Source organism: Myotis nattereri (assembly GCF_964212035.1).
Source record: "Myotis nattereri genome assembly, chromosome: 10".
Taxonomy (NCBI): Eukaryota; Metazoa; Chordata; class Mammalia; order Chiroptera; family Vespertilionidae; genus Myotis; species Myotis nattereri.
In genome coordinates, this window is record NC_138085.1 from 49743790 (window position 1) to 49764735 (window position 20946).

At 46.4% G+C, this 20946-nt stretch overlaps 1 protein-coding gene across 9 annotated transcripts in view; it reads left to right on the forward strand.

Annotated features, from left to right (window-relative positions):
- The window catches only part of BCL11A (BCL11 transcription factor A), a 99515-nt gene that overhangs the window by 71548 nt on the left and 7021 nt on the right, over nucleotides 1-20946 (forward strand). For 2 of the 9 annotated variants that reach the window (XM_081100855.1, XM_081100856.1), the window contains exons 3-4: nucleotides 11554-11655; nucleotides 17233-17375. In XM_081100855.1, the coding sequence (XP_080956981.1) occupies nucleotides 11554-11655; nucleotides 17233-17375 (245 nt within the window). Of the gene's footprint in view, nucleotides 1-11553; nucleotides 11656-17232; nucleotides 19256-20946 lie in introns of all 9 variants that reach the window. The other 7 variants (XM_081100852.1, XM_081100853.1, XM_081100850.1 and 4 more) reach the window with 6 other exon arrangements.

Below are 20946 nucleotides of genomic sequence, written 5' to 3' on the forward strand. Positions count from 1 at the left end.
ACAGGACAATCTTGGTTCTCAGAAGGCGTGGACTTCAGCCGGGGGCCAGTGCTGGTGGGATACATGATGATACCGGGAGCCCTGGACCCAAACGTAGTGGAGAGCGGGGGACAGAGAGCGGCGTATCCTTGCTGTCCTATCCATTGTCTAGCCAGGGGCCTTCGTGCCCCTGCCCCCCTGAGCTTCAGTGCCCCCGTAATCTCAGTGGGGCCTCCTCCCGGGGAAGTCCACAGCCTGCTCCTCACTGGAGAAGCCGCCCTCGTGTCAGCCAAGAGCCGCAGGCCATAAATGCAAAGTATGGTTTAACAAAAGCAGCTTTTGAGTAAGAAAGCCGAGTGGAGTTGTCCCAACCTGTCAACTTCAGATTTCTTTCCTCCTCTCCATGAATCAAAAAACGGTTGGTGGAAGGGAGGGACAGAAGCGTTTCATTTTCTGATTTTGTAAGAAAATAAAATAAAATCAAAAGAACCTGTCCCACGCTGATACCTTACATGCCAGGTTGCAGCCTGAGGCAAATTTTTGTGGCCATGTAATAAGCCTCTTTAAAATGGTGACAGACCCTTGACTCTTTGCCTTGAGTTAGGCTGATAAAAGACATTTTATTGCATTAGAGCCGGGGCAGGCGTACAGGACGGTTCTTGCCTGGTCGGCCTCTTTGAAACGGTGTCAGTCCTGCTGTCCACACTCCCCACTGCCTGACAGGGTTTGAGCACGAAGGCGGCGGAGATCTGTGGGCCGGTGACAGACGGGGCTTTCTACCCAGCAGTCGAAAGTTGAGGTTCTGGAAGCAAAAAGATTTCAGCCCGAGGGGCTTGTTAGGGAGAGTGGAGTGTCTCCTGTTCCTGGTAGACGTAAGAGATCTTGATTGAAGAATCTCATTGAATCTTAGGGGTATTCAAAATGAAAAATGATCCTGGGGTCTCCTCTGTAGTGTGGGGTTCCTTCACCCCCCCCCCTTAATGCCTGTGGAGAAGGAAAAGAGGTATTATGTACCCATTGCACAGAGGGGCCAGGCCTCCATGAGCTGAGCTCCCAGGGGACCTGTCTAGTGTGCAGACAGGAGCTGAGATGGTGCGCTCTTGGTTTGAGGAGATTTGGGAGGAGAGGGTGTCTGATAGCTTTTGGTGTCACCCCCATTGAATCAACAGAATTAGTAAACCCGAGAACAGCCAGCAGCACCCATTCTGTGGCTGGATTGGGGCCTCTTGAGTGATTACGGATTATGCATGTGGGCATTTCTTTTTTATTCAGGAAATTCTTTCCAGGTTGGTAAGTGGTATAAATGAAGGATTTGAAATTGGGTAAAAAGCCAGGAAAATAACTATGAAGCCAAGAAAATAGGCCTTGAATAAATAGGCTATGTCTGCCTCGCCTTTGTTCTGTGGGACTGTGTCTGAGAGGTTAGGGCTGAGGCCCGAGCGGGGCTGCTGTGTTGGTGTGTGTGTGTGTGTGTGTGTGTGCGAGGGCTGAGGAGAAGGGTGGGGGGAGGGCAGAAGCAGGAGCGTGTGGGCGGGCAGAGGCCTGTTTTCTGAAAGAAGGACTTGCTACCTTGGGACAAGGCCTGGCCTCCCCGCACCAGAACCCTCCGCGATTCAGTCTCACCTCAGGCGAGAGGGCAGCCTAGTTTTGTTCCTGAAGAAAAGTCAGAGCCTGACCTGCTAGACCATTTTTTTAAAAGTGTGTAGAGCTTTGAAGCCTTAAATTAGTTCTCATAATTTCTGAGCAGCTCTGTGTTAGCCATAGGACATAATAGGTTTTCATTCTGGAAAATGTCCAGTTCTAGTTCTGAGAATCTCTTGGCCAAGCTGGTCTGTCACAGAACGTTAGGCTGGTAGAGTGTGCCTTCCCACTTCCCCAAACACACACACACACACACACACACACACACACACACACCACGTTATAGTCCAGTGATGGCGAACCTATGACACGCGTGTCAGAGGTGACACGCGAACTCATTTTTTTTTGGTTGATTTTTCTTTGTTAAATGGCATTTAAATATATAAAATAAATATCAAAAATATAAATCTTTGTTTTACTATGGTTGCAAATATCAAAAAATTTCTATATGTGACACGGCACCAGAGTTAAGTTAGGGTTTTTCAAAATGCTGACACGCCGAGCTCAAAAGGTTCGCCGTCACTGTTATAGTCCCAGGAAGGCAAGTGAGTGTCTGTAAGACTAGTGCCTGGGCAGCACAGTTTGCCCTGACCCACCTCCAGGGGGGCCTGAGGTGAGTGGTGACGAGGGGCAAAGCAGGTGGGCAGGACTCTCTGAGTGCCCGCCGTGCCCTCAGGACCCCTGCAGGACGACCCTGAGATCTTCCATTTTCCTGGCTGGGGAGGTGAGGGTAACACCTGACCTTACTCCAGAGGATGGCTGTGGGGCCAGATGTGAGGGAAAGGCTCTCAGAAGCAGATGAAGCCTCCACAGACGGCAGGGCAGACTTCCTTAAGAAGGGCCAGATGTGGAGGCCTGACACAGCCTTCCCGGGGCTGCCCGCTCTTCTGGGCCTTTTTCCATGGAAGGGTTTGCTCAGGCCATTCCTGGGAGAAAAGAGCAGAAAACTCTAGCCTGCAGGGTGGCAGCGCTCCTGGGCCTGCTCCCATCTTCCAACCATGCCTCCCCATCCTGGTCCCCCTAGCAGCACCCGTATCCCCACCCAGCCCATGTCCTCCTCCACCAAGAACACCCGAAAACATCAAGGGTCTTTGTGTACGTGCGAAGCTTGCCTTCCTGGACCTTATTGTGGTATTTTCTCGAGACTGATGAAAATGGTGATAGAGAGGCATACATTACATTTGCTGTGAGGTGACACCGATAACAAGGCTCGGGTGGCCTCTTCAGAGGAATTTGGGAGTTGCACGTTCTGTTGGCTTTGATAGACAAGTCCTTCACTGCCCTGGCTGGTGATATCAGAACTAAACGTTTGCTAAGCAAATGGTCAGTCCCATGGGATCCGTCTTGACAGCCCAAACGCGAAAGGCATCTAATAACACTTAAATCAGAAGCTCGGGTGGTTTTCCAAGCTTCCCAGGTGCCTAGGACTATGATTTTCCACCCTTCTCTTCATTTCTCAGGTCGGGTAGAGAGGTGTGAGTGGAGTCTTTGAACATCTGTGTGAGGCTGGACAGTTGGGGTGAGAAAATGCACCCAGGGCAGCTTCTTTCATCCCTCACCTCCTCTTCTAAACCACAAAGGGGTTGCAGGTGAGCCCCACCTTAAGAAAGCCCAGCACACACAAATCTCACCAATGGAAACTGATCAATTAGAGGGTGATTTTTCACATTACAGAAAGATTGTTAACTTTTCAAAAGGTTTCGCCACAGGGTTTCTTTAAATGGTGAGCTCCCCCACTGAATTTAAAGTGTTTGTTTACAGATCATTAACTACTTGACAGAGAGGTTGGGGAGGGGGTGGAGGAGGAAGCTCTTCAAAGGTAAGATCTTAGAAGCCCTGCCAATTTTCGATGAGCCTGGAAGGGTGATGAAACGTCTCTGAAATTATGTCGGTGAGCAAATGGGATTCACTTTACAGAAACCCATCCTACCCATGGCTTTCCAGGAACCTTCTGCGTTGGTCGAGGGCAGGGACCGCAGAACGCTGGGACCTTGCCTCCCTGGTGTGAGGTGGCCGGGTGAGAACCCTGGATTTTTCTAGAGTCCTGCTTGTGCCCTCGTGAGCAGTGGGTGTGAGGCTCTGGCATGCGGCCGAGCTTCGCCACTGGCCTTCTGGCACATACAGCAGAGACCTTTTCCCTTGACATTTAGCCTGAGTTTGTGGGAACTGTCTTCCTGGTTCTCTCTGACTTTCAGCCTCTTTGGCTCAGGACCCACTTAGGTTTCCTCTTTGACGCTGAGACAGGTGAGCTTTGCAAGACTGTGCCCCAGAGGTTTGCACTGAATCTAAGAATGAACCTGGGGCAGAACCCAGCCCACACAGGTCTGTAGATTCCTCCTGGTCCCTGCAAGGCACAAAGGGTACGAGCCCATCCAGGCCGGCTTCTGGCAAGGCCCGTAGTAGGTCCCTTAGCTGCGTCCAAGTCTCCCGCCCTAAATCTTCTCTCAAGGAGACTGCAGCTGGTGTGGGGAACAGGAAGGGGAAGTCGTACACATCAGCCAGTCTTCTCTTTTTAAGGATGAGAAAGCTTAGAGCCAGAAAGGGGAAGAGACTTACTCAAGGTCACGTACAGCTGGTGAGTGGCAGAGTTGGGCCCGAAGAACCTAGATTTCTGACTTCGTTCCAACAGTCTCTCCGAAGAATGAGTCCCTCACATCCTAAAGGAAGAAAATAATCTGAAGAGAGGGTCTGTGGGGCTCACAGAGGAATGCACTGGGCAAGGGCATCTTTAGAAGGTAGTTTCCAAATCCCCCAAATAACCTGAAAATTACCGCAGGAAGAGGCAAGCCTGTACACACACAGACACAAGCACACACACACACACACACACACGCATGCACGCCTCACCATACACAAATACAATCCTCAAATAAGGACTCAGCAGGAGTCAGGTGGCCCCACTCCCTGTGGAGAAGAGGAGAGAGAAGGAAGAGGGAGATTTTGGAGGGACGGTCACATTGATGATTGAAGAGACAAAGCAGTGTAGGAAAATCCCCACATTTCTTGTACAGTCATTTGTTGAAAATGTGTCAACAAGTACAAGCCCATCTTAAACCGGCAGTGATACATCTGAAATAGGTTACTTAAGCTGGGGAGGCAGGATTGCAAAGAATGTGGCTATCAACACTTGTTGGTCTGCCTTGGGGGCGAGAACACAGTGCAGTCTGCCTTGGGAGACCACCCACCGTTCATCAGGGGAAGAAAGTCAAGGCAGGGAAACCAAGGAGGGCAGATGAACTTGCACCGAGCTTCACATGCCTGTGTCCCTAAGAAAGCGCGGTGTTTGGACACAGGAACTTGGGAAAGCTGAAGACTCCACAGAAGTCCTCGGAGGGCCATTTAGGTGACCATATCCTCTGTTGTCAACCGAATGAATCAATGCACCATAGTTTGATTTAAATGTCACTATACCCCCTGGGCCCCACTTGCTTTGCACACACTTTGGGCTCAGCTTCTCTCTGGGCATCCATACCTGTGTTTTCTTTTGTCTAGAAAGTCCTTCCTCTTGGCTCTCCAGGCCTGGCTCCTAAGTTACTTCTTCCCTAACTCCACTGTCTCTCTTCCAAATGGAGGCCATTTTTCTCCCTTTGAATTTCCTTAGCAGTTTATCTGTGTGTCTCTGATGACACACTGCCTACACTGGAATAGAACCAGTTCTGGCCTTCTCTTCACTACTATAGATGAAGGCTCCTGGAGTCTGGGTCTGAGTTTTCTTTGTGCTAACCAGAGGCTAGCTTACTTTTTGGGCTTTTTAGGCACTTGGTAAATAGTTGTTGAATGTATGTATGAAAGAATGAATGAATGAATGAAATGTGTCTTGGGTACATACATTTTGCTTAGTTAAGCACACAGTTAAACTAAGCCAAAAAAAAAAAAAAAAAAACTGTCCTAAGACAATTTGTCTTTTTAATGCAGCTGCCCTTCCAGTCTCCTCAATAAGTTCCATCATTCTAAGGCAAAAGCGTAATGTGTAATAAAAATTTATCTAATTCACTATCAAGCAAAAATACTTTGGGCCCAGAGCCAAAGAATATTATTGGAGTGAACTTTTTTCAACACCCTAAATTTAACCAGCTGGAATTCTTTTTTTAAGTACCATCCTATTCAACCTTTTGAAATGAAGGATTTGCCTTTTAGTGGGAAATCTGCATTTCAACACAAAGATGGAACACATTGTCTCTGGCTTAGTTATTCTTCAGAAAAGCAAGCTCTTTTTTTTTTGGAATTATATGCTTTGCTTATGTTAAAGACACAGATTGCAGAAAATTTTGTTTAGGCCTGACAGATTGGTGGCGTGCATTTTTTGCATTTTTACAGATAAAGGGGCTTGAAAGATGTCATCTCTCCAGCTCCCCCCCTCATAGAGTGAATACATAGGGTGAGAACTCTTCCAAGGTGAAGTTAGTAACGTGCTGTTTAGATAATCAGGGCTCTGAGGATAGAATTGGTCAAAAAAGAAAATGAGTTTTTAAATGAGTGATTGACGATAATTCAAGTAGCTAATGAAATATCAAGGAATGTAAGAACCGTGACCAAGTTTCAGCAAAGAAACTGTAGTGTGGTGTATCTAGAACTCTCCCTTGCTTTCATTTGTACACGATATACTTTTTTAAAGAGCACCACAATTTGGCAAACCCTTAGCTGGTCAAAAAGCAGTGATGGGAAAAAGCTCATGGAAATGTTCATTTCTAGAACAAAAGGGAAAGTGATTTAGACAATATTGGAAGGTTAATTAAGAAGTCTATTAGCAGTGGTAAAGCTGGCACATTTCAGTTTAGATCGACATGACTCAAGGTATAGGCATAGCTCACGTTCGTTCTATAAGACTCTGAGAAGTCACAGAATCTGAGAGAGGGGAGCTGATATCTATCGTATCTGTTATCGTAAACAGAACTTGAAGGACGTTCCGTGGATTTGCCTCTAGCTCAGACTAGCTGCACTACTGTTTTTTTGTGTGACTTGGATCCAGTAATATTGAACAAACTGGAATTGGTTCTTTCGGGGAACTTTACAAACTTCCTGGATGCATTTTAAGTGTAGTCTACAAGTTGGTTGCTGGCTGGGTGGGGAGGAGACTTGAGAATCTTGGAGCTGGAAGGGGCCATAAGGGTCCTTTATTTTGGCCTGTCACCAATATAGAGATCCCTCCCTATCATGGTGGGTTGTCATCCTTTCTCTTCTTGAATACCCAACGTGGTAAGTAGGTCACAGTTTCAGAAGATGGCCATTCCTCTTGGGGACAGCTTGACTTCTTTTGTGCCCTGTCTCATTGGAAAAACAGGGATGTTATCTAAAAATATATGTTTGAGAAAAAAAAAATATGCATACATATGCATTTTTAAAAAGAATAGTTTATTGATTTTTCTTTTTAGAGAGAGAGGAAGGGAGAAGAGAGAAACATCAATGTTAGAGTGCAACATTGATGGGCTTCCTCCTGCACACTCCCTACTGGGGACCAAACCCTCAACCCAGGCATGTGCCCTGACCGGGAATCAAACCAGCAGCCTCTTGGTGCACAGGACAATACCAAACAACTGAGCCACACTGGTCAGGGTCACACGTATACATTTTAATGAACAGCAAACATCTATAGTCCTAGAGAGGCCTGGGGTTTTAATTCCTGATAGAAGTTGGGCGCCCAGGGCAGTCACTGTGTATTGGAAATGATGCTTTGTGCGTAGCGGTTTGGGCACATTTGTAGGTCAGCAGTATCCCTTGTGAATTAGTAGACAATAATGTGGATGTACTACACACCTAAATTAGTGTCAGAAAGAAATAGTATGTCTATAGTAAAGAGATCTTTGAGATGTTCTCGATGAAACTGAAAACTTGATTTAGTGACCTTAAGTTCCAGGAAAATCCAACCGGGTTTACAGTGCATCAAAAGTTGGTACTTACTGTGTATAGACATGTAGAAGGACCAAGGTGTCACATTAAATCAAAATCCTTGCCAATTTGTTGCATATTTTTAATGAAACCTGAAAAATAAGGTTCTTTTTTTAAAAAATTCAGACATAAGGAAACATTGCAGCGTAACAATGCATAAGGCATAGCTGAGGCCCCCCGTGGAGGTGGTGGGTCTGGAGAGACCTTTATGAAACAGAGCAGGTTAAAACGCCTTTCACCCGAGGAATCGAGGCACTTAAAAGGTTGATTCAGAAAAGGGCCATGTGTCATGTTTGAGTGTCCAGAAAGGGAAGCAGGAGTCCAGTTCTAGCTCCAGCCATACAGTGTGCCACAGCTGCATCCCCAGCATGTCAGCCAGCTTTTATGGGGGCAGTGAGGACACCACCTGCCTGACATGAGCTGGTTTGGATGTTGTCTTACGCAAAGAGTGTTCCTACTTGCTGGAGAGGCAGGGCCTGTTTCCTGTCCTGGTCAGTGAGGGAGAGGGGGGTCTTGGATTCCACATGCAGACAGCCTTAGGGATCTCCCAGGCTTGCTCTACTTCCGACTATCCCAGTCCTAAACGAGGATTTCCCAGCTAGCAGGGAGGACAGCCTCACAGACTAGGGATCTCTGCCAGGTGAACATCAGCACTTCCAGCCTCGTTCCTCCCCTACCTGACGGTGGCACTTGCTAAACTGGATTGTGCAGCTGAATCGCCTGGAGGGTTTGTTGTATGCAGATGGCTGCCCCCTGACCCTGCACCCCGTTTCTGATTGGGTAGGTTTGAGTGGGGCCTGAGGATGTGCATTTCCAACAAATTCCAGGCGATGCTGATACTGGGCCTGGGCTTTCGCTGTGAGAACCTCTGCCCTAAGAGTACCACCAAGGACATAAAGAGCGCACAGCTGCACCACCCACTTCCCAGCCAGTCACCCGAGCCCATCTCTCCCTGGGGAGAATGAAAGTGCAGGTGGGAGAAGAGGCCTTCGGCCAGGGGTGGTCTGGGAAGGCAGAGCTGCACGTTGAGTCTGATGCGTAGAAGCATTAAAATATATGTTCTAATGTGAGACTTTGCTTTGCCTAAACTGTGATGAAACAATTGAAAGCATCATAGCAAGAAGCTGAACCCTAGGGAAGCTATTAACAGTTTAGCATTTGCAGTCCCTGCGGGAATGTCGATTCTACTTACAAGGAGAGCGCTGCGGGCGTGTCCAGCGGGAGCGGTGCAGTCAGCTGGGGCCCGCCGCCTTTGCTTTGACACTCTTCCTGGAGGAAGAGAAGCTCAAGGATGAGCCTGTCTTACAGGGACAATGTCGATGGCTTGCCAGGCGGTAGGAATGGTTTGTTCCTCTTCAGCTGGCGAATTCTGCAGGGGAACCGAGGCCGAGGGTGAAAACAGTGGGGCAAGCCAAGAGTTGCAGGAAGCACATCAGGTGCTATTTTCCAATTTTGAAACCAAGTCAGTTCACTTGGACCTTTTGAAAGGCCCACTCGACACCTCTGGGCTGGACTCTCCCCCAAGAGGTTAGAGGAGTTTGTTTCTCCTATTGGGTCAGGAGGAGGAGAGTCCTCCTCACGGCGCTTCTTGGTCAGTGAAGACCAGGGCAAGACCGGCGGAGGGGAGGCGGCGATGGATATCCCAGGAGAGAGCACTGGACGTGGAGTCGGAAGGCTAATTCTGATCCTCACGTTGTGTCTAACCATCAATATAGCTGCGGGCCAGTCGTTTAATTTCTTAAGGCTTTAGTTTCCCCATCTGTAAAATGAAGGCATAGAGTCCTGGCAGGGTCGCTCAGTGGTTGGAACATCGTCCCATGCACCAAAAGTTTGCAGGTTCTATTCCTGGTCAGGCTGTGTATGGGAGGCAACCCATTGATGTTTCTCTCTCACATTGATGTTTCTCTCTCTCTCTTTCCCTCTCTCTTCTTCTCTCTCTAAAAATCAATAAAGAAATATATCATTGGGTGAGGATTTTTAAAAAAAGGCATAGATTTGATGAACTCTTAGTTTTTTCACAACTCAAAAAAAGCAAAAACCGATGGGGGGGGTGGGGAAGGGGACATATGTAATACTTTCAACAATAAAGATTAAAAAAACAAACAAACAAGAACAAAAAACCAAACCAAACCATGGTACCAGAAACTCAGCACTCCCCTGGATGAGCCCTCATGGTGCCACATGGCCTGGTGCTGTGGAGAACTGGGCCAGGCTGCTTCCTTGAAGCTCAGCGTACTCAGGGCCACCAGGTTTGTGGACAGGTTTGCCAACCAGAGACACATGCAGGTGGCCAGGCCTGGATCCGGTTAACAGTTGTCCCATTTCTTGCTGGAGTCCATTTGAGGCACCCAGGGGTCTCTTCCCAGAGTGAGTGGCAGGGAATTTGAAATTAGACTCTGCCTGTCTAATTTCCTTACAGGGTCCAAGTACCTGGTTCCATTTTTATACCAAGTGCAACAATGAATTCTCAGATTTCTCGTTGAAAAACACTATGACTAAATCTGTAGGTAATTCTACCCCATACTCTCAATTCATTTAACATAAGTGGTCAGATGAAGACATACTTCTTTTCTGAGTCCAGGCTTTCTACTTTAGCTGGTTCATTCTGTGGTGTTTACTTTGGGGTCAGAGAGGAGGACGTGCCTCTATAGGTGGTCTTGGGCTGGGTGGAGGCTCCCCAGCAGCCTCCCTTTGCAGTCCTGGTAGCAACAGATTTGTGCCGTTTGGGGAAGAGCTTCCATGAGCCCCATGCCATTGTCACCCACCGGGTCCTCATGAAAGGAAACCTTGTGCCGACTGCCCTGGCTGTTCTTGGTAATACGATCTATGTAAGGAGAACAGGATGTATTTTACACTGGAGACCTGCTGTCCTAGAGTATAACAACACTTTTAAGTGCTCTTAATATTAAGCTAATGGAAAACATACTCTGTTTACTCACCATCAAAGTCTGTTTTTTCTTCTCTGCTGCCTCCCCCAATCATCACACACTGCAAACCTCTAGAACACATTGAGCATCTCCTGCTCCATTTGTCCTCCACCCTGCCTCAAGGTTGACCTCTGCATGCTCGGTTAGCTCAAGGTGGCCTTGGAAAAGCTAGGAACTTCCCACATAAACCATATAATCCCCAGGTTGCACAAACCAAATATTTCCTTTCTCACAAAATTTCACTGCTAGAAATGCTTGATTTACTGCTAGATTTATGTTTATTAGTGTGAGAAGTCATTTTTTCCTCGCCAGAGTGCGACAAAGTGCAGTGGAATGGAGAAGGTGGGTCGCTTTTTCTGGGTGCCACTACATTGGAATGTTGGTTCTCTCCCCGTCGTTTAATGGGAGGGTTCCTTATGCTCATGGTGAGAACTCACCAAAGTTATTTTAATCCCAAAAGTCTGATCTTAATTCTCCACTATCTTGTGTCGGTATGGGGTACTCCACTGATAGAAGTTCTGGAGTGTGGCTCAACTAAGTCCTGAAGTGCCTAAGGTTTCCCTATCAGCCAAGGTGCTGTCATAAACACAGCATGGGACGATGGGCATTGGGATAGGGAAGGCAGAGTGGGACTCTGTCTAGAAGGAATGATTCACAAACCCACTCATTTCCTATCAGCATATTGTTTTTTTCCTTGGGCTTGTCTGTAAAGTAAATGTACGCACGCAAACCAGCCTTGCAGATAAATCCCCTATTTTACCAGCCTACCCACACATTACCAATTTTCCCTTGCTATTTATATACATCTTATTACAAAACTATCATCAAGCAATAACCAACAAATAAATAAATGAAAGAACCACCCCAATACAAAAAGAAAAAGAAAAAATAACGAAGAACCTCAGAAACCTCTTTCCTTTTGTCAAAAAGACCAAAATTAAACCAAACTGTGGGAAATAACTTTTCACTGTTTTTGGATACAGGTGTTGGTCCTGCTAACTGTCTGCAAGGCTGTTGCAATGATGTTCATCTATTTTATTGGGGTGGAAATGTGATATTCTGTGGTTTTCGATGCATGTTGTTCATAGCTTCCGTGCTTGACTCTGGGTTTCTTTCACAGATAAACTTCTGCACTGGAGGGGCCTCTCCTCCCCTCGTTCTGCACACGGAGCTCTAATCCCCACGCCCGGGATGAGTGCAGAGTATGGCCCGCAGGGTATTTGTAAGTTGAGCATTATTTCTTCTACAAATGTCCGTGTGTGTAGAGATGAGAGTTTCTGGAAATTACCCTTACGTTTTAAGCACTGAAAGGAGTTACTTCCAAAATAGATTGGCATCCGCACATGTATTATTCCATTACTCACTTGGCACCCAGTCCCCCGCTCACTCCACTCAGTTTTTCCCTCCCCTTTTTTCTTTCCTTCCGTACTGAGGGCGCGGAGCTGACAGCAGCGCGTCCCTGTGGGTCTCCTCCCCAGGGTCCTGTCTGGCTCCATGGCTGGTGACTGCAAACAGTCTGTGTGGTCAGAGCCCATTTTATTGCTGGATATTCGCTCCCATGGCCTCATTTAAGATTGAATTATTCCATGGCATACATTTTTAGCAGAGGCCGGAACCAAAGGGAGTCAGTTTAGAGTTACTCCAGAGTTATTCTCATGCATGTTACATATGCATTTACATGTGTATTTAAACATGGTGTATTTTTATATATACGTGGTGCATTATATATGTGCATACATATGTAATTTCTACTTGTTTTTTTCCTAGTTTTAGGGAAAAATGCACAGCATTGTTGCCAAAATTCAAAGATACCACCACCACCACCACCACCACCACCATAGCCACCACCACCACCACCATCATCACCACCATCATCACCATCACCATCACCACCATCACCACCACAACCACCAACCACTACTTGTTCAAGCCAAATTTTATAGTGGAGAACTTCCTATGAAATTTAGATTTGTATGTTCATAAAAATGTTTTTTGAAAGATACTGTTTTAGAAAGTAATACAGTTTGCTTCTCTGTGTAGGAATAAATAGTATGAATCATGCATGACTAAAAAGTTGGCGGCGGGGGGGAGGGGGTGTGGGGGGAGGTGGAGAAGGCTGATTCTACCCAAGACACACAAAAAAGCAGGTTCAAGATAAAAAGAAGTTTGATATCTAACGTCTATTTAAGGAAAGTATTTTCATTTTGAAAGTAAATGAAAAATAGCCTGCTGTGGAAAGAAAAAAAGAAAGGGAAAGTGTCATGGAAGAGAATACTGGAAGAGCAAGAAGCAGGAGTAGAAGCTGTACAGGGGGCTGGTTTTCAGATGGGAGGTAAACTAGATCTGTGAATGGTGTCTGCAGGGCATGGCATACACCCTGGGACCAAATTCAAAGCCAGTTGTTTATTTTTGTTAACTCCTAGGTAATCCTAGGTAACAAAGAGTTATTATGTGAATTTCACAAGCCCTTGGGTCCTGAGGGCTGGGTGGTGCAGGGGTTAAAAGCACCCCCCCGCCCCCCCCCCCCCCCCACACACACACACCAAGCTGGGCCTAAGCCTGGTTAGGTCACAGATTGCAGAGCTTAGGGGGTTGGACTCATGGTTTCGAGTCCCTACATGCTGACTGGGTGCTGGGTGGGGAGAGCTCTCCTTGTTTGGCTGTGGGTGCTTGGGGCCCCACACTTGGCTGTGGGAACAGAGCCACCTTGGAGGGAAGGGGAAGGAAGGGAAGTGGGGCAGCAGAGCAGAGGGTGGGGCTGAGTAGCCAAGGGCTGTTGGCCTTGGAATCTGTTTAGCTCTCTCTCTTCCACTTGATCCTCCCAAGGGCAGGGAGTCTGATTTGAGGGATGGGAAACTAAGAGCCTGATATGGAAGACCCCCCCTGTTCCTTGCTTGCTGCAAAGGGAGGGTGCCTGGGTTGCTGGTGCTCATGCTGGCAGGACCAGTTTAGGAGTGACCAGAACAAGGTATGTGGAAGTGGGTGGTGGGGTTCCAGAAAGCTCTAGCACCAAGCTACCCTCACCTCACTCAGTTGCCCGAGCCAGGCTTTCAGAGCACTAGGCACTTGTGGCCTCTCTGCTGGTGGGCACAGTCACAGTCCTTAAAACAGCCCCCTCCTGCTTTCCTCTATCCTGGCCCCCACCTTGGCCTGGGGTAAGACCTGGATTCTGGATTCTAGATTCCGACTTTCCCCTGGATTTCCTTCTGGGTGTTTGATGTGGTTAGTCATCATGCTAGGTAGCCAGTCAAGCCTGGTAGTAATGAAGACTCACATTCACGTTCATTCACGTTGGACCTGATAGTTTACAGAGGGCTTTTATATCCAACTGTCATTTGAGCCTCACAATTCTTTAAGGTGCTATTTTTATGTTCATTTTACAGATAGGAAACCCCAGGCTGTCCCAGAGCCAGGAGCTAGTGTACAGTAGAGCCAGGGGCCAGCTCTCTTGTTCTTCTAAATCCTGAGGCTTTGATCATGTGACTTTTTAATCACCTGACAAACTAGAAATGGGGTCATTCCTTCCCATACAATAAAAAGAAATAAAATAAAGAGAAATAAAATAAAAGCCAGTAGGTGAGCTCTTAGCTCATTTTAACTGTTTTGATGCCCCGAGTTCCTGTGCGTGGGGCCAGGTCTCAGTTTATTGCTCTAAATCAAAACAATCCCCAGGATTGCCCAATGAGGCTCTCAAATTGAGAAGTTGATTTTCATCAGAGTAAATGAAGAATATTATTACATTTTACAAGTCAATAAATCAATGTAGCCCTAATTTTGCCACGCAGGAAATCAATTCTGGTCTTTCTAAACCATCAAAGATGTTATGAACAAAGTAATTTCACAAATTATGGCAAGTAACACATTTATTGATGACTGCAGTTTAGGAATTTAGAATCTGTGAGCACCGTAATATAATATGGTGCACGGGCATGAGCTGAGTGAAATACAGATTATGTGGGGAAGCCGTAATGCATCATTTGCTATTAGTGGACTGGTAATAATTACCAGTTTCAAAGCAGCTCTTTTCATGTAATCTTTAGTCTCAATCGTAACAGCCCTTCTCATTGACATTATGATTACACTAGCTGCCCTCGTGATCTAGAATATCTAGTTGATGGGAATACTAAAATGCAGTAGTGAAAACTGTATGTTGTATGCTCATTAGAAGATAAAATGCCATTTTCTCTGACCTGATGTATGGGAGAGAGGGGAAGGTAACAGCACAGTGTTAACATGATCACAACGCTGGCTCTGAAAACAAAATTTTAGGAAGCTCAGGGCAGCAAAACGAAATGGGCTTTTCTCAGTGAAGCCTTTTTGATAGGATACAGAGGGGAGCTTCTTGAAGTAGTGCTATACAGATCTCGGCGTTTATCAGTGGCCATATTCATGGCACAGGGGTCCAAGTGCTGGGTTTCGACAGAATAGTATAAAGTAAAATATGGTTTTAAGGCATTTGGAGTGATGAAAGTGTGAAGGACTTGCTTCAGCTGACAAATCCTCTATTTTACTTACCCAATTCAGATTGTCAGGCTAAATGTATGATAATAACATGGAGTCCTAGAGAGGCAACGGAGAAAGCCACAGAGGGTCACCGTAGTTGGAACCAGATAGGTTTTCTTTTTTTCCTATCTGTTTAGGACTCAAGTAAAAAAAAAATTATGAAAATACTCTCAATGATGCTTTTTATTTCCCTTTGAAGAGAGGAGGCAAACAAAAATAGGCAGATAATGTGATACTAATGTCAGCATTTTCTTTCAAAATCTTTCTGCCTTTTTTCTCCCTCCACATTAGGCAAATGTTTAAAACCTAATTTTGGTATCTTATCATCTAATCTTGTTAAAGAGATTTACCCAGGAGTGGGATATATTGAGTGAGATTATAAATGCATTGTAAAGTAAATTGCAAGGTCAGGGCAGGGAGTCCATTATTCAGACAAGTGCTTGTGCGAAGGCTGGCTTGTTTTGGAATAGGAGTGTTTGGGGCTTCTGAGAAGACCCGGCCAGCTTTTCTTTCTGACTTGCTAAATGGAGGAATCATAATTGATTAATTCCTCATTCCCACTCTCGCCCATGTATGAATTTTTTTCCTTATTAAGAAGTTACTAGCCAATGCTTTCAGGAACTCCTCTGGCCCCTCTTTTAAGAGAGGGGCTAAAGTTTGTTCTTTCTCCTTTGTGTTTTATACACTGTCTTTTTTGGAATCCCTGGGAAATTTTCTTTTTTTCTCCTCCTGTCTTTTGCCCACCAACATTTGTGCCCTCTTTAATACTGCAGTTGACTGGTAAACTGTTAGTTACTCCCTTGGCGTGTATATGTTGTTGTTTTTAAATTTAGCTATCTCCAAAAATGAATGATCGTGAAGTCAAGCTGGCCCCTTTTTGCCAAAGTGGCATTTACCACTCTCGGGTTCTTTTCAACGAGAGAGAAATAATGTGACTTAAGCAGGGCCCCTCTCCAGACGGCTTGGCTACTAGCCAAAGAGTTGACTAGCTGAACTGTGTCTTTCTGTTTCTTTCTCAACTGGAGCTGAGGCTCAGCCGAGGGCGCAGGATGTTGTATAATTTGGTTCACGTTGTTAGCCTCTCAAAATAATGAGGAGGAGGATAGTGTAGCATTTCTCAGCCTGCTGCTGGTCATGGTGCTGGCTCCTTTAACTGTTATTAAACTAGGATGCCGTGTCTGCGTAAGTTGGCACCAGCCTCTCCCCCTAACTCTAGGCTTGCATTTGTTTGACTGGGGCACAACTCCTCAAGGTTTGACATGGCCTTTTGTTTAAAACTGAATTAAATTTATCTTTTGAGATTTTCACAACATCCCTTGAGATAAAAAAAAATTGAGAGTCCTCCTGGGGCACTGTGGAATCAGAATTGGGACTCACTGACCCTCACACAGGATGTGAGAATGTTGCTAGTCTCTCTTCTTCCATGGAATTATTTTTGAGAACCTTCTCATTTTTTAATAATATCAACAATTAGTGCATTTCAGGCTAAGATTAAAAGCATCTCTGGGGCCACAGAGAATTGTAATGAGTTGACCTTCTCTTTTTTGATATCTCCATGAAATGATTGCCTATTTAGAAAGTTCACCTGCCACCCAGGGGGGAGTGAGAACGATGGGATTTAGGGAGCAGGAAAGTTTCCCGTAGGTCATCTTGTCCAAGTCCCTCACTTAACAAATGAGAAAACGGGCACGAGATGAAATGGCTTCCCCAAACCACAGCTGGTGACAGACTGGAAAGTTCAGAAGACGTTGCTAAGGTTCTCTAGACTGTAGGGATTGTCATTCTCAAGCTTGAATTGGTCTAGATCAGTGGTTCTCAACCTTCCAATGCTGCGACCCTTTAATACAGTTCCTCATGTTGTGGTGACCCCCAATTTCATTGTTACAAATTGAACATAATTAAAGCATAGTGATTAACCACAAAACAATATGTAATTATATATGTGTTTTCCGATGGTCTTAGGCGACCCCTGTGAAAGGGTCGTTCGACCCCCAAAGGGGTCGTGACCCACAGGTTGAGAACCGCTGGTCTAGATTTTTCTGCTTTGGAGACTAGATTTAAAATTCCTAGAACTGCGTTAAATGGCAGGAAGACTGATTCGACAAGTATTTAGTATTGGGCACCAACCACTGGATATGCCAGGCCCTGTGTAGGCACAGGGGATAGGTCAGGGAGGGTTGAGGCCTTGGGATTGGGAGCTGGGGGCAGGGAAGGCTGGAGGTGGAACATAAATAAGCGATTGCTGATACCCTCCTCGGTGATTAAACATTGATGTTGGTGTTGTATTATTTTGCAGGTAAAGATGAGCCCAGCAGCTACACATGTACAACTTGCAAACAGCCATTCACCAGTGCATGGTTTCTCTTGCAACACGCACAGAACACTCATGGATTAAGAATCTACTTAGAAAGCGAACACGGAAGTCCCCTGACCCCGCGGGTTGGTATCCCTTCAGGACTAGGTGCAGAATGTCCTTCCCAGCCACCTCTCCATGGGATCCATATTGCAGACAATAACCCCTTTAACCTGCTAAGAATACCAGGATCAGTATCCAGAGAGGCTTCCGGCCTGGCAGAAGGGCGCTTTCCACCCACTCCCCCCCTGTTTAGTCCACCACCGAGACATCACTTGGACCCCCACCGCATAGAGCGCCTGGGGGCGGAAGAGATGGCCCTGGCCACCCATCACCCGAGTGCCTTTGACAGGGTGCTGCGGTTGAACCCAATGGCTATGGAGCCTCCCGCCATGGATTTCTCTAGGAGACTTAGAGAGCTGGCAGGGAACACGTCTAGCCCACCGCTGTCCCCAGGCCGGCCCAGCCCTATGCAAAGGTTACTGCAACCATTCCAGCCAGGTAGCAAGCCGCCCTTCCTGGCGACGCCCCCCCTCCCTCCTCTGCAGTCCGCCCCTCCTCCCTCCCAGCCCCCGGTCAAGTCCAAGTCATGCGAGTTCTGCGGCAAGACGTTCAAATTTCAGAGCAACCTGGTGGTGCACCGGCGCAGCCACACGGGCGAGAAGCCCTACAAGTGCAACCTGTGCGACCACGCGTGCACGCAGGCCAGCAAGCTGAAGCGCCACATGAAGACGCACATGCACAAGTCGTCCCCCATGACGGTCAAGTCCGACGACGGCCTCTCCACCGCCAGCTCCCCGGAACCTGGCACCAGCGACCTGGTGGGCAGTGCTAGCAGCGCGCTCAAGTCCGTGGTGGCCAAGTTCAAGAGCGAGAATGACCCCGGCCTGATCCCGGAGAACGGGGACGAGGAGGAAGAGGAGGACGACGAGGAAGAGGAAGAAGAGGAGGAAGAGGAGGAGGAGGAGCTGACCGAGAGCGAGAGGGTGGACTACGGCTTCGGGCTGAGCCTGGAGGCGGCGCGCCACCACGAGAACAGCTCGCGGGGCGCCGTGGTGGGCGTGGGCGACGAGGGCCGGGCCCTGCCCGACATCATGCAGGGCATGGTGCTCAGCTCCATGCAGCACTTCAGCGAGGCCTTCCACCAGGTCCTGGGCGAGAAGCATAAGCGCGGCCACCTGGCCGAGGCCGAGGGCCACAGGGACACTTGTGACGAAGACTCGGTGGCCGGCGAGTCGGACCGCATAGACGATGGCACTGTTAACGGCCGCGGCTGCTCCCCGGGCGAGTCGGCCTCCGGGGGCCTGTCCAAAAAGCTGCTGCTGGGCAGCCCCAGCTCGCTGAGCCCCTTCTCCAAGCGCATCAAGCTCGAGAAGGAGTTCGACCTGCCCCCAGCCGCGATGCCCAACACCGAGAACGTGTATTCGCAGTGGCTCGCTGGCTACGCGGCCTCCAGGCAGCTCAAAGATCCCTTCCTTAGCTTCGGAGACTCCAGACAATCGCCTTTCGCCTCCTCGTCTGAGCACTCCTCGGAGAACGGGAGCTTGCGCTTCTCCACGCCACCCGGGGAGCTGGACGGAGGGATCTCGGGGCGCAGCGGCACGGGAAGTGGAGGGAGCACGCCCCATATTAGTGGTCCGGGCCCGGGCAGGCCCAGCTCAAAAGAGGGCAGACGCAGCGACACTTGTGAGTACTGTGGGAAAGTCTTCAAGAACTGTAGCAATCTCACTGTCCACAGGAGAAGCCACACGGGCGAAAGGCCTTATAAATGCGAGCTGTGCAACTATGCCTGTGCCCAGAGTAGCAAGCTCACCAGGCACATGAAAACGCATGGCCAGGTGGGGAAGGACGTTTACAAATGTGAAATTTGTAAGATGCCTTTTAGCGTGTACAGTACCCTGGAGAAACACATGAAAAAATGGCACAGTGATCGAGTGTTGAATAATGATATAAAAACTGAATAGAGGTATATTAATACCCCCCTCACTCCCACTTGACACCTCCTTTTTTCATCACCCCCTTCCCCATCGCCCTCCAGCCCCATTCCCAGTAGGATTTTTTTTCTAGTCCCATGTGATTTAAACAAGCAAGCAAGCAAGCAAACAAACAGAAGTAACGGAAGCTAAGAATATGAGAGTGCTTGTCACCAGCACACCTATTTTTTTTTTCTTTTTCTTTTTTCTTTTTCTTTTTTTCCTTTATGTTCTCACCGTTTGAATGCATGATCTGTATGGGGCAATACTATTGCATTTTACGCAAACTTTGAGCCTTTCTCTTGTGCAATAATTTACATGTTGTGTATGTTGTTTTTTTTAAACTTAGACAGCATGTATGGTATGTAATGGCTATTTTAAATTGTCCCCGATTCGTTGTTGAGCAAAAATGTTGCTGTTTCCAGTTCCGTTCTGAGAGAAAAAGAGAGAGAGAGAGAAAAAGACCATGCTGCATACATTCTGTAATACATATCATGTACAGTTTTATTTTATAATGTGAGGAGGAAAAACAGTCTTTGGATTAACCCTCTATAGACAGAATAAGTAGTGCTGGAAGAAAATCTCTATGAGCTAAATGTCTGTCTCTAAAGGGTTAAACGTATTAATTGGAGAGGGAAAAAAGGGCCTTGAATTGACAAATTAACAGAAATACAAAACAAGTTTATTCTATCATTTGGTTTTAAAATATGAGTGCCTTGGATCTATTAAAACCACGTTGATGGTTCTTTCTACTTGTAATAAACTTGTAGCTTAATTCAGCATTGGGTGAGGTAATAAACCTTAGGACCTAACATATAATTCTTTCTTGTATTTCTCACAACAATGGCTACCTAAAAATATGACCCATTATGTCCTAGTTAATCATCATTTTCCCTTTAGTTTAATCTTGTAAGCAAAACTGATTATACCAGTATAAAAGCTATTTTGCTCCTGGTGAGAGCTTAAAAGAAATGGGCTGTTTTGCCCAAAGTTTTTTTTGTTTTGTTTTGTTTTGTTTTTTTTTAAATGATGATTACATTGAATGTGTAATGTGCAAAGCCCTGGAATATAATTAAATACACGAGTAAGGAATTCATTTCATGAAGATACTTGTTTTAAATAATGTCTTTTAAAAAAAATTCTGGCCCCAGAAGAAATAGATCCAGATCCACTTGGTTGTCAAAAGGACAATCACACAATAAACTTCAAGACCTCGTATGCCATATTAAAAAGAAGAGGCTGACCATAAGGTTTGACAGAGGATAACAGAGGGGGAAAAAGTGATTTATTAGCACAATGTGGTACTATTTGCCATTTTAAACTAGAACAGGTGTATAAGCTAATATTGATACAATGATGATTATGAATTCTTAAGATGCGTTGAAATGTGACATTCTTAAAAAAGAAGAGAAAGAGTTTTAAGAGTAGCAGTATATGTGTCTGTGCTCCCTAAAAGTTGTACTTCATTTCTTTTCCATACACTGTGTGCTATTTGTGTTAACATGGAAGAGGACTCATTGTTTTTATTTTATTTTTAAATTTTTTCTTTCTTTTTTATTAAGCTAGCATCTGCCCCAGTTGGTGTTCAAATAGCACTTGACTCTGCCTGTAATATCTGTATCTTTTCTCTAATCAGAGATACAGAGGTTGAGTATAAAATAAAACTGCTCAGATAGGACAATTA